This window comes from Capricornis sumatraensis, chromosome 6, assembly GCF_032405125.1.
Source record: "Capricornis sumatraensis isolate serow.1 chromosome 6, serow.2, whole genome shotgun sequence".
In the NCBI taxonomy this organism is placed as follows: Eukaryota; Metazoa; Chordata; class Mammalia; order Artiodactyla; family Bovidae; genus Capricornis; species Capricornis sumatraensis.
The window spans coordinates 44,438,267-44,453,248 of NC_091074.1; the positions used below are offsets into that span (position 1 = coordinate 44,438,267).

The 14,982-nt window shown below is 38.6% G+C and overlaps 1 protein-coding gene across 1 annotated transcript in view; it reads left to right on the plus strand.

Annotated features, from left to right (window-relative positions):
* The first annotated feature begins 1,193 nt into the window (after positions 1-1,193).
* PTPRD (protein tyrosine phosphatase receptor type D) overlaps positions 1,194-14,982 on the plus strand; it is a 366,674-nt gene continuing 352,885 nt past the window's right edge. Inside the window, exon 1 of the mRNA XM_068973581.1 lies at positions 1,194-1,225. Within this exon, the coding sequence (XP_068829682.1) occupies positions 1,194-1,225 (32 nt within the window). The remainder of the gene's footprint in view (positions 1,226-14,982) is intronic.

The window sequence follows — 14,982 nt, forward strand, 5'->3', positions numbered from 1 at the left end:
ATAGCCTTGTTGTACTCCTTTCCCAATTTTAAACTAGTTGCTTGTTCCATATCTGGTTGTAACTGTTGCTTCTTGACCTGCATCCAAGTTTCTCAGGAGACAGGTCAGGTGGTCTGGTACTCCCATCTCTTTAAGAATTTTCCACAGTTTGTCGTGATCCACACAGTGAAAGGCTTTAGCATAGTCAGTGACGCAGAAGTAGATGTTTTACTGAAAGTCCTTTGCTTTCTCCATGGTCCAGCAAATGTTGGCAGTTTGATCTCTGGTTCCTCTGCCTCCTTGAAACCAAGCTTGTACATCTGAAATTTCTCAGTACACAAACTACTGAAGCCTAACTTGAAGGATGTTGAGCAAAATCTTGCTGACATGTGAAATGAGCATAGTTATATGGTAGTTTGAACATTCTTTGATGTTGCCCTTCTTTGGGATTGGAATGAAAACTGACCTTTTCTAGTCCTGTGGCCACTTACAAGTTTTCCATATTTTGCTGACATATTGAACACAGCATTTTAACAGCGTCATCTTTTAGGATTTGAAGTAGCTCAGCTGGAATTCAGTCACCTCCACTAGCTTTGTTCCTAGTAATGCTTCCTAAGTCCCACTTTATTTCACACTCCGGGATGTTTCCATGCGTAGAAGAGCGATAGATTCCTTAACTTGGGATAGTTGATTTTCTTTAATTCATTTAAAAAAAACCCAAACTTTGACATTCAGACTATCGGCCCTTTGTATTACGTGGCTCCTCCCCTCTGCCCTCCTACTAGGAGCAGTCCTCTTAGGGTTACTTCAGATGCTGTCTCCTGGGCTTGAAGTTCTCACAGTTCCCACGAAATAAAATATAACTCTCAGCTTTTAGTTTGTGAATATTTTTTAAGTTGACAGGCTGTTACTGGAGATAGCCACAATGTGTTTAGTTATTATTTTTTTTGATATCCTGTAATCAGGTATGCTACTATCATATTTCAAATATACTATCAAAGTAAAATCTGCATTATAGCTGTGCTTTTACAGTTAAAATCACTTTTACAGTGAATTTCCTATACTGACATTCAATGATGATATGATTATTCTAGTTTACAGAAAAATTAATTAAATGAACTTAGGATTTTCTTAATACTAACGTTTGCCCTGTGAGCCTGTCTTTTAACTTTTGGAGCTCAGAACCAGCAATGAAATTAGCCAGGCTGCCGGGCATGACGGGACAGGAGGTAGAACTAGAGTGCAAGTGAGTAGTCGGGGACAGAAGAGAGCCGCAGGATGAAGAGTCTTTGTGTCTCCCAGCTGGTTGAGGGCTTGTCTAGGGTTAGAGTTAATAACTGCAAAGAAAGAGGAGAATTGTATATTCTCTCTTCCCTGTGACACCCAGGCCATGCCATTGTTGTTCACTGTTGTTCAGTTGCTAAGTCATGTCTGCCTCTTTGTGACCCCTGGACTGTGGCACGCCAAGCTTCCCTGTCCTTCGCTATATCCCAGAATTGGCTCAAACTTAGGTCCATTGAGTCAGTGATGCAATCTAGCCAACTCATCCTCTGTCACCCCTTCTCGTCCTGCCTTTAGTCTTTCCCAGCATCTGGGTCTTTTCCAATGAGTCAGCTCTTTGCATCAGGCGGCTGAGGTAGTGGAGCTTCAGCTTCAGCATCAGTCCTTCCAGTGACTATTCAGGGTTGATTTCCTTTCAGATTGACTGGTTTAATCTCCTTGCTATCGAAGGGACTCTGCACCACAATTCAAAAGCATCAATTCATTTGTGCTCAGCCTTCTTTATGGTCCAACTCTCACATCCATGCATGACTACTGGAAAAACCATGGCTTTGACTAGACGGACCTTTGTTGGCAGAGTGATGTCTCTGCTTTTCAATATGCTGTCTAGATTTGCCATAGCTTTCCGTCAGGAGCAAGTGCCTTTTAATTTCATGGCTGCATTCACTGTCCATAGTGATTTTGGAGCCCAAGGAAATAAAATCCGTCACTGTGTTTAGGTGGGCTTTAGGAAAAGTAGCACACAGAAGGAGTACTTCTGTCTTTAGTACAGCTGGGGCTTCTCCCAGGCTGAAGGATCCCTTGGAGCCAGCCCTGAGGCCCCATCTCACATTCATAATTTATTTATTTAAATGTATTTCCTTCTGAGTTTGGGCTGCAGCGGTTACCTTTGCAGTTCAGTGTCAGGTCTCCTGATCTCAAGATTGATGTTCTTCCCTGGAGCTTCTCTGGTGTCCTCATTCTTGGAGTCTGAGTTTTATATTTAACATACTAGTGATTCCTTCTTCCCCACACCTCAGTAACAGATACAAGGTCTGGTTTTTATTTTCCTCTGGGATTGACAGTTTTCAACCTCTTCTAGGATCTAGTCTAGGACTGTACATTTAGAATACATGCCTTGATACGTGCTTTGAACATTCTGAGTTTTAATTGTTGTCACTCAGTCATGTCTGACTCTTTGGGACCCCATGAACTGTAGCCTGCCAGGCTCCTCTGTCCATGGAGTTCTCCAGTTGAAAATACTGGAGTGAGTAGCCATTCCCTTCTCTAGGGAATCTTCTCATCCAAGGATCGAACCCTCGTCTCCTGCATTGCAGGTGGATTCTTTACCTCTCAGCCACCAGGAAAGCTGATACAATTTACATAATTGAAGTTCCAGTCATGACTGTGTGTCTACGTATCTATGTAAAATGAATATATTCCTCATAAATTATTTATCTACTTTTGGCTCTTGCCTAAACCCATATTGTGTACTACGTTTATAATTCATTGTCACACATTCAGTGTAACATACAGAATGCTGTGAAGCTTTAGAATTAGCCAGAAGAAGGCTTTTGTTATTCCTTTACTATAACTACATAGGTCACAAGTACTCATTAAGTGCTTGTGGTTGGGGAAACAAAACAAACGCAGAAATAACTGTGAGAGTATGAAGCAACATTTTCATAGTGCTTTTCTAAACATATGGCAGAGTTATAATAGGATATAAAAACTGCTGGTATTGCCATTTTTTGCTCTCTGTCTCTCTTGTTTTGGTTTTATCATACCCAAAATATTCAGGATTGGAAACACGTGTACACCTGTGGTGCATTCATGTTGATGTATGGCAAAACCAATACAATATCTAAAGTAATTAGCCTCCAATTAAAATAAATAAATTTAAATTAAAAAATAATAAAAGTTAAAGTCAAACAATAAATAGGATAAATTTGCCGTTCATTTTTTTTTTTGATTGTGTGATAGTGCATTTTCTTTTTCTTTTGGTAAACTTTTTACTTCTTTGTAAATATTTTATATTCCAACACTTCTATTGCTCCTAAACTTTAAAATTTCCCTTTGGAATACAAAGCTGTATTCCAGTAACTCAATAGGTTAGAAATTATACAGCCTTCATCCTAAATGTGGAAATGCTGCCTTTATAAATAAGACCTTCTGTTGAAACAGTAATAAGAAATAAGACAATGATTTTGAATATTTAATGTTCCTTCAGCATACTCCAAACAGTGAATCAAATTTCTGGACCTAACTAAGAACTGACCCAATAATGCAGAAAAGATATCTCCTTGAGAATTTTCTCTAAAGATTTTATTGAGGTGTGGTTCTCCTTACTTCCTCTGTTGCTTTACTGCTAGAGTGATACTGGCATTTATAGTAAGAAATATATAGTTTATCTTATGTCCCCACCTAGGCAAAGAACTCTCCAAACCCTTGGAATTTCCTAAGTGATGAGGGCAAAATGGTATCCTTTGTTATGTTAATGATGACTTTTGGACCCCATCTGTTGGTAGGGTTAGTGTAGCCAACTGCTGATGAGAGAGTTGGAGCTTTCAGCCCCACCACTGACTTCCTGGAATGGGAGAAGGGCTGGAGGCAGCGTTGGTCCCAAAAGGCCAGTGAGTTAACCAGTCTTGCCTATGTAGTAAAGCCTTCATAAAAACCCTGAAGTCATTCCAGGTTGGAGAACAATTGGAGACATAGGGAGAGTAGTACCCTTGGAAAGGGAGCAAGGAAGTACTGCACCGCTTCTATACACCTTGCTCTATGCATCTCTTTCATCTGGCTGTTTGTGAATTATACCCTTTTATAATACACTGATGACCTAATGAACAAATGGGTTTCCTGCGTTTTGCGAACTGTTCTAGCAAAATCAGTGAAACTCAAGGAAGGAGTCATGGGAACGCTGACTTATATAGTAGTAAGTCTGAAGCACAGGTGACAACCTGGACTTGTAATTGATCGAGTTTTAGGGTGGCAGGCAATCTTGTGAGCCCTGCCTATGGAATCTGATTCTTTCTCTGGTAGACAGTGTCAGAGTTCACTAAATTTAGTGAACTCTTAAGACCGTCTGTTGGTCTCCTGAGAATTGTTCCGTGGTTTGTGGGGAAATTTTCCACCTCTGATACATTGGAAATGGTTACAGAAACTCAAAATAGATTGTTAGGTATTTATGTCAAGGTTATTTTTGTTTCCTCAGCTTGTAAGGGCTTGATTTAGTGTAAAGGGTAGGGAGATTGGAAACAGAATCTGAACCTATGACTCCGCTCTACAGCTACAAAATTGTGTGACTTTGAACATAGCAAGCCCTGTATTTATCAACTGTAAAAAGGAAATAATATCATATCCTTCAGAGTCCATGTGTTAGTGTGTGTGTAGCTCTTTAGTGATAAATATGATGGTATTCTGTGAATTCAGCAATGCTCCATGAAGGTTTTCAGAGTCATATTTCTTACTGCAACTCTCGGCCAGGTCAGCTGGGAGAGTTGGAGAAGATCTTCTAAGATGATGCAAAGAGTTCGATTCAAGAAGGTAAGCGATAAGCTGGAAACCAAGAGTTCTTGGGTATAGAATCCTACCCCTCTGTAGGTTTGTTTTTTAACTGATGTTCCTGATACAATATAGGGCTTAGCAGGATCAAATACAGGGTAAGTTGAGGTCATTGCTGAAGAAAGAATAAGTCCAGCTCAGTCTGTGGTCTCAAAGGTGGAATCATGGCAGTCAACCAGGATCAAAACTGGAAGTTCCCTGAGAAGCTGGAAGCCAGGAAGGAGAGAATGCTGGAGACAGAGCAGAAATTGGGAGCCAAGCATCAGTAAGCAAGAAAGCAGACCTATAACAGGAGACAAGAGTGTGGTAAAGAGATTTGTGTGGAGTCCAGCTTGTTTAGGTGGAGATTATCTTGTTTAAAGCATCTGACCCAGCCATTGGCACCACTGGGACTCACCCTGAAAATCTCTGCTACATCCTGAGCCATAGATTATCGAACATAGGAAAATAAAACAAGGAAAACACACAAACCATTTGATATGCGCAGCAGTAAAAAATAACCCTCATTTAGACATATGGTTTTCATAGCTTAGGTTATGGATTCTTTAGCATTCTGTTCTTCATTTTCTTGGCTCCTCACTCTGTTTAGCACAACTTGGACACCACAACTTGAAATCAGGGTATGAAGAGGATATGGATCTGTGTGGACACAGAATTGAAAAGTTGTCATTAAGTATGTGATAGAAAGTGGAAACGTAGACATAGACCTTACATAGGAGAAGTTCAGAATGATGACCTTCAGCTGTGATGATAGGTGAATTCATCTTGGTATTCCTTGTCTAGAAAAAGAGCATGTTTATATTATATTCTAGAAAGACTCCAGTCAAGTTTTGCCAATGTTTGGAGAAACTGAGATAGATATGTTGGCTTTTTCAGAAAATCATTTCTAAAAAACATCTTCTCCATTCGTTAGGAAGTGATGACTATGTTAATCATGTGCCTGAGGAGCATAGGGTATCTCCACAAATTTAGATGGTATTATTTTGATCATTTTTGTTCTTATCGGATATAGAGTGTTATCAAATTATCATTCTCACTGCCCCCTGCAACGTTCTTTTTTTGGTGACTACTTCCTTTACCCTGCCACTGGCATATTCTTCCCCAAATATAATTGAAGAGAAATAAATGTTAATCCAAAGGAGATGGATATTAATTATGACATATAATAATTTAGATAGAAATTTTTTCAGTTTCAAGTCTTTGTCCTTAGACGTGCGTGTGTGCGCACTCACTCATTTGTGTCTGACTCTTTGCGTCTCCATGGACTGTAGCCTGCCAGGCTCTTCTGTCCATGGGAGTTTCCTGGCAGGAGTGAGCTGTTATTTCCTCCCCCAGAATGTCTCCCTAACCCATGGATCGACCTGCATCTCCTGCATGGCAAGTGGATTCTTTACCACTGAGCTACTTCCCAGGTACCCCTTGTCCTTAGACAAATCCCCTTAAAATGAAATGGTGTGAATCACATTGTATTTTCTTATGGAGTCCCCCTGTCTCACTGGTTGTCCCAATCAATTACTCTCTGTATTCTTTTTGGTTCAGGATCCCATGGATAGGAAGCTGGGAAGTTTAGGTAGCTTGTTTCTTCAGAACGTTGTATGCAATAGGTTGGATGTGATAGAAATCTTGAGACACATACCTGGATGGAGAGCATTAGAAACCTTTCCTTTTGATTGGTTTTTATTTATTCACGTGCTGCTTGTCATGACAATATCAAAAAATTTGGAAAGTACTGAAGGGATTTTGTTGTATTTTGGCTCATAAAATATGTGCAAGTTTTCCTGTCTTAAGTCAATTTTGAGTTGGAACATTTCATGACTTCTCTGGAATGATAGCCACCATCTGGCTAATATAATCTTTCAGGATTCTTGAAGCCATAATGTTGCATCATTCTCTGAAAGAAATTCATTTTCAAACCTCTCCAGGACCTCAAAGGGTCACAGCTACCAAAAATGAGGAAATGAATCCTGTTCCTCTCTGTTCAGAAACATCTATTTCAAAAGGTGACACACTTCCCTTTATCACTGCCTTTCTTTAACTTCCTCTGTCTCCTCTTTTGAGAGCTTTTCTGCTTGCAGTAGCCCCAAGTCCATATGGCTGACTAGGGACTGGCTTTTTGGTAACTTATGTTTTAAAGTATTGAGAAAGAATATCCGATAGATTACTTTGAATAGGGTGCCTATTTTCTGGACCAAAAAGCCATTGCTTGGAAATGACTGGATCATGTAATACCTAGTTGCATCCCTCGCAGACTTTGTGGGCAGGTGCGCAGTGAGAGCACGGCTCTCAGCTTTTCTTCTCAGCCCATCTTCCATTGTCCTTTCATATGTGTATTTTCATCTCATGCTTCAACCACCCAGGCTGACTTTGCCATTCTCCTTAAAAATCATATACTGTGATTTTTTTGCTCATATTGAAATTGCCCTCACACCTTCCTTCTTCATTTTTTCCTCTTTATCTTATAAATTATACCTCATTAAAAATTTAGCCCTCAACAAATAAATGGACACAATATATATAAAGTTGAGGAGGAACTTCCCTAGCAGTCCAGTAGTTAAGACTCTGCAGTTCTAATGCAGGGGGCGCAGGTTCGATCCCTGGTCAGGAAACTAAGATCCCACATGCACGGTAAGTCCTAATTAATTAATTAAAATAGTACTTAAAAGCAGAGGTGATAGCATTAGTAAAAGCATGGAAGCTTCAAACTGAATACTTCTTTCTTTGGAATTCATCAGAGTTAACACGTATTTCTAGAGTATTTTATTTGTCATGGCTAATAAATTTTGAAAGTATAGAGACTATAATATAATATATTTTTGCTTGTGAGAGTTTTGTTTAAAGAGATACCATTTTAGTTGAAGCAACAAATCCTTTTTTTTTTAAATTGTCAGTTATTTCTTCAGAGAAACAGGTCACTGATAATTCTCACCTGGGCAGCATTTCTCAAATGGAGATTTATGGGATAGTAGATGTTAATTAAAGTAATACTCAATTGATTTCTGTTGATGAAACAGTCTTCACGGGAGGCAGGTAAAGTTGGAGCTTCCTATCGGAAAGCCACTCCACAGGTACACTGGAAACCCAGCGTACGTGCTGGTAAGAAGGCCCCCTTGTTTCATGTGAGTTAGCCTCTCTGAGCTGGCAGACCTACTGCTGTTATTTACTAAGCGGCCTTTATCATGAGGCAGTTGAGAGACTCCAAATGTAGGCATTGCTCTCTTCTTTTCATATGACTCATCTTGCTTTCTTCACTAGATTTAGATAGGTTAAAAAAATGAACCCTCTGTGTTATTGGTTGAGAAAAGACAGTCTCGGAGACTGAACAAACTCAACTTACTATTTGATAGAATACACTCCTCTGCTAGAATCACTATTTCAAGTTTAATGTACTTTGCCATTAGTTCAGTACAGTCACAGTACCAAAGGTCTCCTTCCTGAGATTTATCTTTCTGCACAGAGTCATTATAATCTGTTATATGGTGGTAAGGTAAACTATTAGTTTTCCAGTGAAAGCTAATTGTGACGATGACCATCTGGTTGTTTCAAAGGATAAACTAGGGATTAATGTGATGGGCCATTCATTTATAGTCTCAGCTTCTTCACATTTTATAGGACTGCAGTGAAGGTCAAATATGCTAAAGTTTATGAACTCCTACATTCATGGGACATGGTAGTGGATTAATGAATGTGAACGCTCTATTTTCTTTTTTCCTCCTTTTATTTTTTGTCATATGCTATGAAATACATATTGACCTAGTGATTTTCATAACTCTTTAGTGAAAGCCTTTTGTGTGGTGACCCCAAAGATAGTCTCAAAATATCTCCAGAACTGAACACAAATTATAAGAACTATTATAAGACTATGATTAAAACAGCAAAACTCCACAAAGTATGAAAATAATCTGAAAGAAGGAAAACTCTAGTTCTCTCAAATGATTTTAAATCACCAAAACCATGAGACTTAAGGTTTAAAAATAATTCAGCAGCAAAGAATGCATAATCTCAAGTATGCCTAGGGCCAAAATAACTTGAAAAAAAACCGTGGACCTGCTAAATTTAGAAAAAGAGACTATAAGTAAGCTAAGAACAGTGATAAAACACTAGTGTGATGTGCTTATAAATAAAAATGAAAGCTAATTTAAAATCCACTCAGGATTAAACCTGGACCTGGAGTTTTGACAGAAAGCTTTCAAGGTTACAGTCATCTACATCTGAGAACGTCTGGGCAAGTCAAGGTGTCTAATCATGAACCTCATTGACTTTAGGGTTCATTGTGCTGCAGATTTACAAATGGGTTGGGTTTCCCTGGTAGCTCAACTAGTAAAAAATCTGCCTGCAATGCAGGAGACCTCGTTTTGATTCCTGGGTTGGGAAGATCTGCTGTAGAAGGGATGGGCTAGCCACTACAGTGTTCTTGGGCTTCTCTGGTGGGTCAGATGGTAAAGAATCAGCCTACAGTGCGGGAGACCTGGGTTTGATCCCTGGGTTGGGAAGATCCCCTGGGGAAGGGAACAGCTACTCACTCCAGTGTTCTGGCCTGAAGAATTTGATGGACAGAGGAGTCTGGCAGGAGTACAGTCCATGGGGTCTCAAAGAGTAGGCCTTGACTGAGCGACTTTCACTTTCACACTATGGTTTCTGGAGCCTGCTAGTGGGCTGAGAGCTGAGCAGAGGGCCATTAGGACCCAGGGCTCAGTCCCAGGGTCTTTGAGCAACAGGTAAACCCTAGTCCTGGTAGAGTTCACTTCTAAAGCCCATCCTGGTCTAACAGCTATAATAAAATCACCAGATATTCCCTGAGAATCATCAGCAATTGGGTTGACCATCTTTCGCAATCAAGCTTTTATAAAAAGATGGCTAATGAAAGAATTGTTCCTTCTTGGTTTCTGTCTTTTCTCTCTCTCTCTCTTTCTTTTTTCTCACTTGCCTCTTGAAATTGCTGAAGGGTGAGAATAAATAAAAGTCTTCCTAAGGGTGAAGAAAACAAAAGACCCGCAGAGAAAACAGTTTTTGAATAATTGGAGTAGACACTATGTAAAAATACACAATGAACCTAGATTTAGGAGTGTAGCTTGCATTTTAGTTAATCTAGTAGTTGACATAAGAACAGCATCTCTTCTTATAAAGATTAAATTCCTATAATCTCTAATACTAGCCATATTATTAATGGATATTCACTTAATGGAAAGTAGACAACATGCCAAGGTCCAAACTAAACTGGAAAAAAAAAAAAGTGCGACTTTTACATTTTCTGTATTATTCTATTAATTTAGATATTTGGAAGAAACATAAAGGAACAAAATGCATTTCCTGTACATAATTAATTAACAAGACAATATTTTGCTGTCAAGAATCTGGTCAAGAGAAAATGAATCCATTATATTTGCCAACACTGGGAGTTTATTTTAAAATATTATGAAAGGATATCTAATAACACAATGAGGAATTATTTAAGTTGGAATCTGTAAATTGATATGACCATGTAAATAAATCAATTTGTGAGAAATAGACTTTTAATCAGAAACTACTATGTACTGTTTTCTCAAGTAAGTAAGTATGACATTTCCAGGGGATGCAAAACTTAGTAAGTGTGCCCTCCCTTTCCACAGTCTGTCATTTTGAAAGAAAGTAGAGATAAGAGCAAAGAGCATGTAACTTGATATCATAGACCTTATTTTCAGGAACAAAATTAAGCGTGGCTATAGAGTTTGGAGGCCTTAAACTTATACAACTTGGTGAGCTTGCTTTTAGAAAAATAATTTAAAATTACAAATAAAGGAATAAGGTCAACAGTTAAAATAACTTTGAATGAGAAAATAATAATTTATCAATTGAGAAAGCTGACAGATACCATAGAAATCTAGGAAAATATTTTTAGTAGCTCCTTGTCACACTTGTAAAACTATTTTCCTTTTTTTCAGTTATAATCTTTCATTGCTTCCTCATTTGGCAGCTTTGTAGTACCATTTTTCATATAGAGAATAGAAAAATAGTTCAGACCTCTCTATAGCAATGCTGTTGAAAATTTATATTTTTAAAACTGTTTGAAAGCTCTCACTTTTATGACTTTATTGGTGATATAGTTTCTGTACTATTTCAAGGCATTATAGTTTTTTTGCACAGTTTCAAGTTATAATACTCCTTGACTTTTGGACGTGAATGAGTCAGTTTGTCAGTGGTTTCCACATAGAAGGAACTGGATGAGTTGGTAAGATGAGCAGCAGGAGGAGACCTAGAAATTGTCCATATACTAAATGGCCAGTAATAATTGAGCTGTGAACCACAATCCTATATTCTGATAAATCCAGACTAAATACATCCCGACTGACCTTCCCTAACTGGACCCTCTGAAGTTGCCTGCAACCCCTCTAACACTGCCATGCATGAAGAGGAGCATGAGTAATGGTAAAGTGATTGGGAGAGAAATATCTGACTGTTGCAGATTTTACAAAGCGTTTAACCCTGTCTGTGTGACATATGAGATCTATCAGGTGAAGGGCCCTGAAGCTTATGCTTTCTTAAGTTCCAGGTGAATCTGCTTCTGTCACAGAGAAGTCAAATGGTAATAAAGGAATTCAGGATCCTTAGAACTCATATTTGACTGGGGATTAGAAAAGACCTCACTCAGGAGAGGACATTTGGGATAGCCTTGAAGGAGCAATAGGCTTTCAAGAAGCAGATGTTTCAATGAAATTATTTCAGAAGAATGGAACAGTCTTAATAAATACATGAAAGTTTTAACATTTTAGTATATTAAATATCATCTGTTGGAGATATTAGCAATACAGATTACCAGCCCTCACTCTGATGTTCTAATTCAGATCTGGACTGGAACATAGAACATGTTTCTTTCTTTTTTTTCTTTTTATTTTTTAATCAAAAAATAAGTGCCGTACAATATTGTATTGACTTCTGCTGTATAACTGTGAATCAGCCATAAGTATCCATATGCCCCTCCCTCTTAATCCTCTCTCCCACCCCATCCCACCCTTCTAGGTTGTCACAAAGTACTGTGTTGAGCCCCTGTGTTATACAGCAACTTTCCATTCACTATCTATTTTGCATATGATAATGAATATATTTTAGTGCTGTTCTCTTTATTTGTCCCATCCTCTCCATCCCCTACTGGGTCCACAAGTCTGTATGTCTGTGTCTCTATCTCTGCCCTGCAAATAGGTTCATCAGTACCATTTTCTAGATTCCATATATATGCATTAATATATGATATTTTTTTTTCTCTTTCTGACTTACTTAATTCTGTATAACAGGCTCTGAGTTTACCTGCCTCACTAAAACTGACTCAAGTGAGTTAATTTTTATGGCTGAGTAATATTCCATTGTATCCATGTACCACGAATTCTTTATCCATTTATCTGTCAGTGGACATCTAGGTTACTTCCATGTCTTAGCTATTGTAAATAGAGCTGCAATGAGCATTGGGATACCTGTGTCTTTTTTCCATTATGCTTTTCTCAGGGTATATGCCCAGTAGTGAGACTGCTAGGTAATATGCTAGTTTTATTTAAAGGAGTCTCCCTACTAGGATGTGTGTTTTTAATAAGCAATGAAAGGTGGTTCTGCTGCAGATGACTGTGCTCCGTATTTTGAAAATAAAATGTGATGAAATAATGATATTTTTGGCAAAGTTTCTAAGTCTGACATGTTTATGAGTAGTGAGGATTGTGGTCATGGTAGGCAAATTAGGGATCTAACGTATAAGATTGTGTGTGTGTTGGTTGCTTAGTTGTGTCCAACTCTTTGCAACCCCATAGACTGAAGCCCACCAGGCCCCTCCATTCATGGGATTCTCCAGGCAAACATACTGGAGTGGGTTGCCATTTCCCTTTCCAAAAGGAACTATAGAAAGAAAGAAAGTGAAATCACTCAGTCATGTCCGACTCTTTGCATCCCCATGGACTGTAGCCTACCAGGCTCCTCCGTCCGTGGAATTTTCCAAGCAAGAGTAATGGAGTGGGTTGCCATTTCCTTCTCCAACGTATAAGATTAGGTTTACTTAATTATTTCAACAAAGCTTCTGGCCATATATTTAGTAGGCAGTAGTGAGTAGTAGTGAGTAGTGAGAAGAAAAGCTATGACCAACCTAGACAACATATTAAAAAGCAGAGACATTACTTTGCCAACCAAGGTCTGTCTAGTCAAAGCTATGGTTTTTTCATTAGTCATGTACGTATGTGAGAGTTGGACTATAAAGAAAGCTGAGCGCTGATGAATTGGTACTTTTGAACTGTGGTGTTGCAGAAGACTCTTGAGAGTCCCTTGGACTGCAAGGAGATCCAACCAGTCCATCCTAAAGGAAATCAAACTTTGAGTATTCATTGGAAGGACTGATGCTGAAGCTGAAGCTCGAATACTTTGTCCAACTGATGTGAAGAACTGACTCATTGGAAAAGACCCTGATATTGGGAAGGATTGAAGGCAGGAGGAGAAGGGAACGATAGAAGATGAGATGATTGGATGGCATCACTGACTCGATGGACATGAGTTTGAGTAAGCTCTGGGAGTTGGTGATGGACAGGCAAGCCCGGTGTGCTGTACAGTCCATGGATCACAAAGTCGGACATGACTAAGTGATTGGATTGAGACTGAGTGAGCAACTATTGAAGATTCTTGGGCAGGATCATGGCATGATTGCAGCTGTACTTTAATTGAACAGCTCTGTCAGTTAAATGGATTGTGTGAGTTTGGGAAGACCAACAACGAGGGGTCTTGTTAACTAAAACTTATTAAGAGATGAAGAAGTCCTGTCAAAGATGTGATATGTAAAACAGGTGGGTGAAAGGGACATTATAAAAAGGAAAAAAAAAATAATTTCAAGGGGATAGAAAGTGTCAAGAGTGTTCATTCTCCAGGGAGTAAAAGAAATGTAAAAACTGAAAAAGTTCATGTATATGGAATTTCAGGCCCATTTGGTATTGATGGAAATATATCTGCTCACTCATCGTTTACTTTTTTCAGAGCTTTTCAATCCTCTTTATGTTTTGATATGTATACATTCATATTACTATTATTGTTACTTAAAGTTTAGAAATTCAGTATCTAAAGTGGGTAAAACAAAGCACACTATTTCTAGAAAATGCTTTTTTTTATAATTTGGGAGTGAGGGGGTCACTTTGCACTTAAAAGCAAATTGTGTTGTTGATCACTTTGCTATTTCAGCCCTGCTGCTGCTGCTGCTGCTAAGTCGCTTCAGTCATGTCTGACTCTGTGCGACCCCATAGAAGGCAGCCCACTAGGCTCCCCTATCCCTGGGATTCTCCAGGCAAGAACACTGGAGTGGGTTGCCATTTCCTTCTCCAATGCATGAGAGTGAAAAGTGAACACAATAAATTCCAGCCTCCAAAGCCACATTAGCCTTTCTTCCATTAAAGTATGCATTCTACTCATAAATTTCCCTGCAGGGACAGAGGAGTAAAGCAGAGATTGTGTTTGTAGATTTTTTTAGGTGCTTTAGGAAAAACAACATTTGTGAAATCTCCTTACACACAAACCTTCCATGCATTTTGGATAACCACAGAATTGAGTACTTTCTTAACTAGACTGGCTTTATAACTTGATGATAAACATGTTCTCATCTTTCCTTAATTTTTTTTTTAAACTATTGATTATTTAATTTGATTCTCATTACTTGCATATCGGGCTTCCCTGGTGGCTCAGCTGGGAAAGAATCCACCTGCAATGCAATCCCTGGGTTGGGAAGATCCCCTGGCGAAGGGAACAGCTACCCACTCCAGTATTCTGGCCATGGATTGTACAGCTAATATAATTCTCCTTACCTTTCCAAATCATGCTTAGGAATCTTGAATAAATTAATATTTTTCTATGTGTACATTTGTAAAATTGTTTTACTTAAAAAAAAAATCTTGCCAGAAAGACTGATAAAAATACTGCTGGTAAAATATCTAACAGGGGTAAAAATAAGAGAGAGAAGAGAGAACTAATGGTATCACACACCATGATCAACTTTTGAAGCTGACCTTGCAAGTTAATGGTCTTGAATAATAATACTGTCCTCATGGCTAAAATCCAAGGATGCATTTAAGTATATAGGAAGGGAAACCAATTACCATATCCATGTATTAAGTTTATTTTTACCAAGCATGATTATTGGTTATTTCATTAAGATACTTTTTTCTTTATTGCAAGCCTTAGTATTTATGAAGA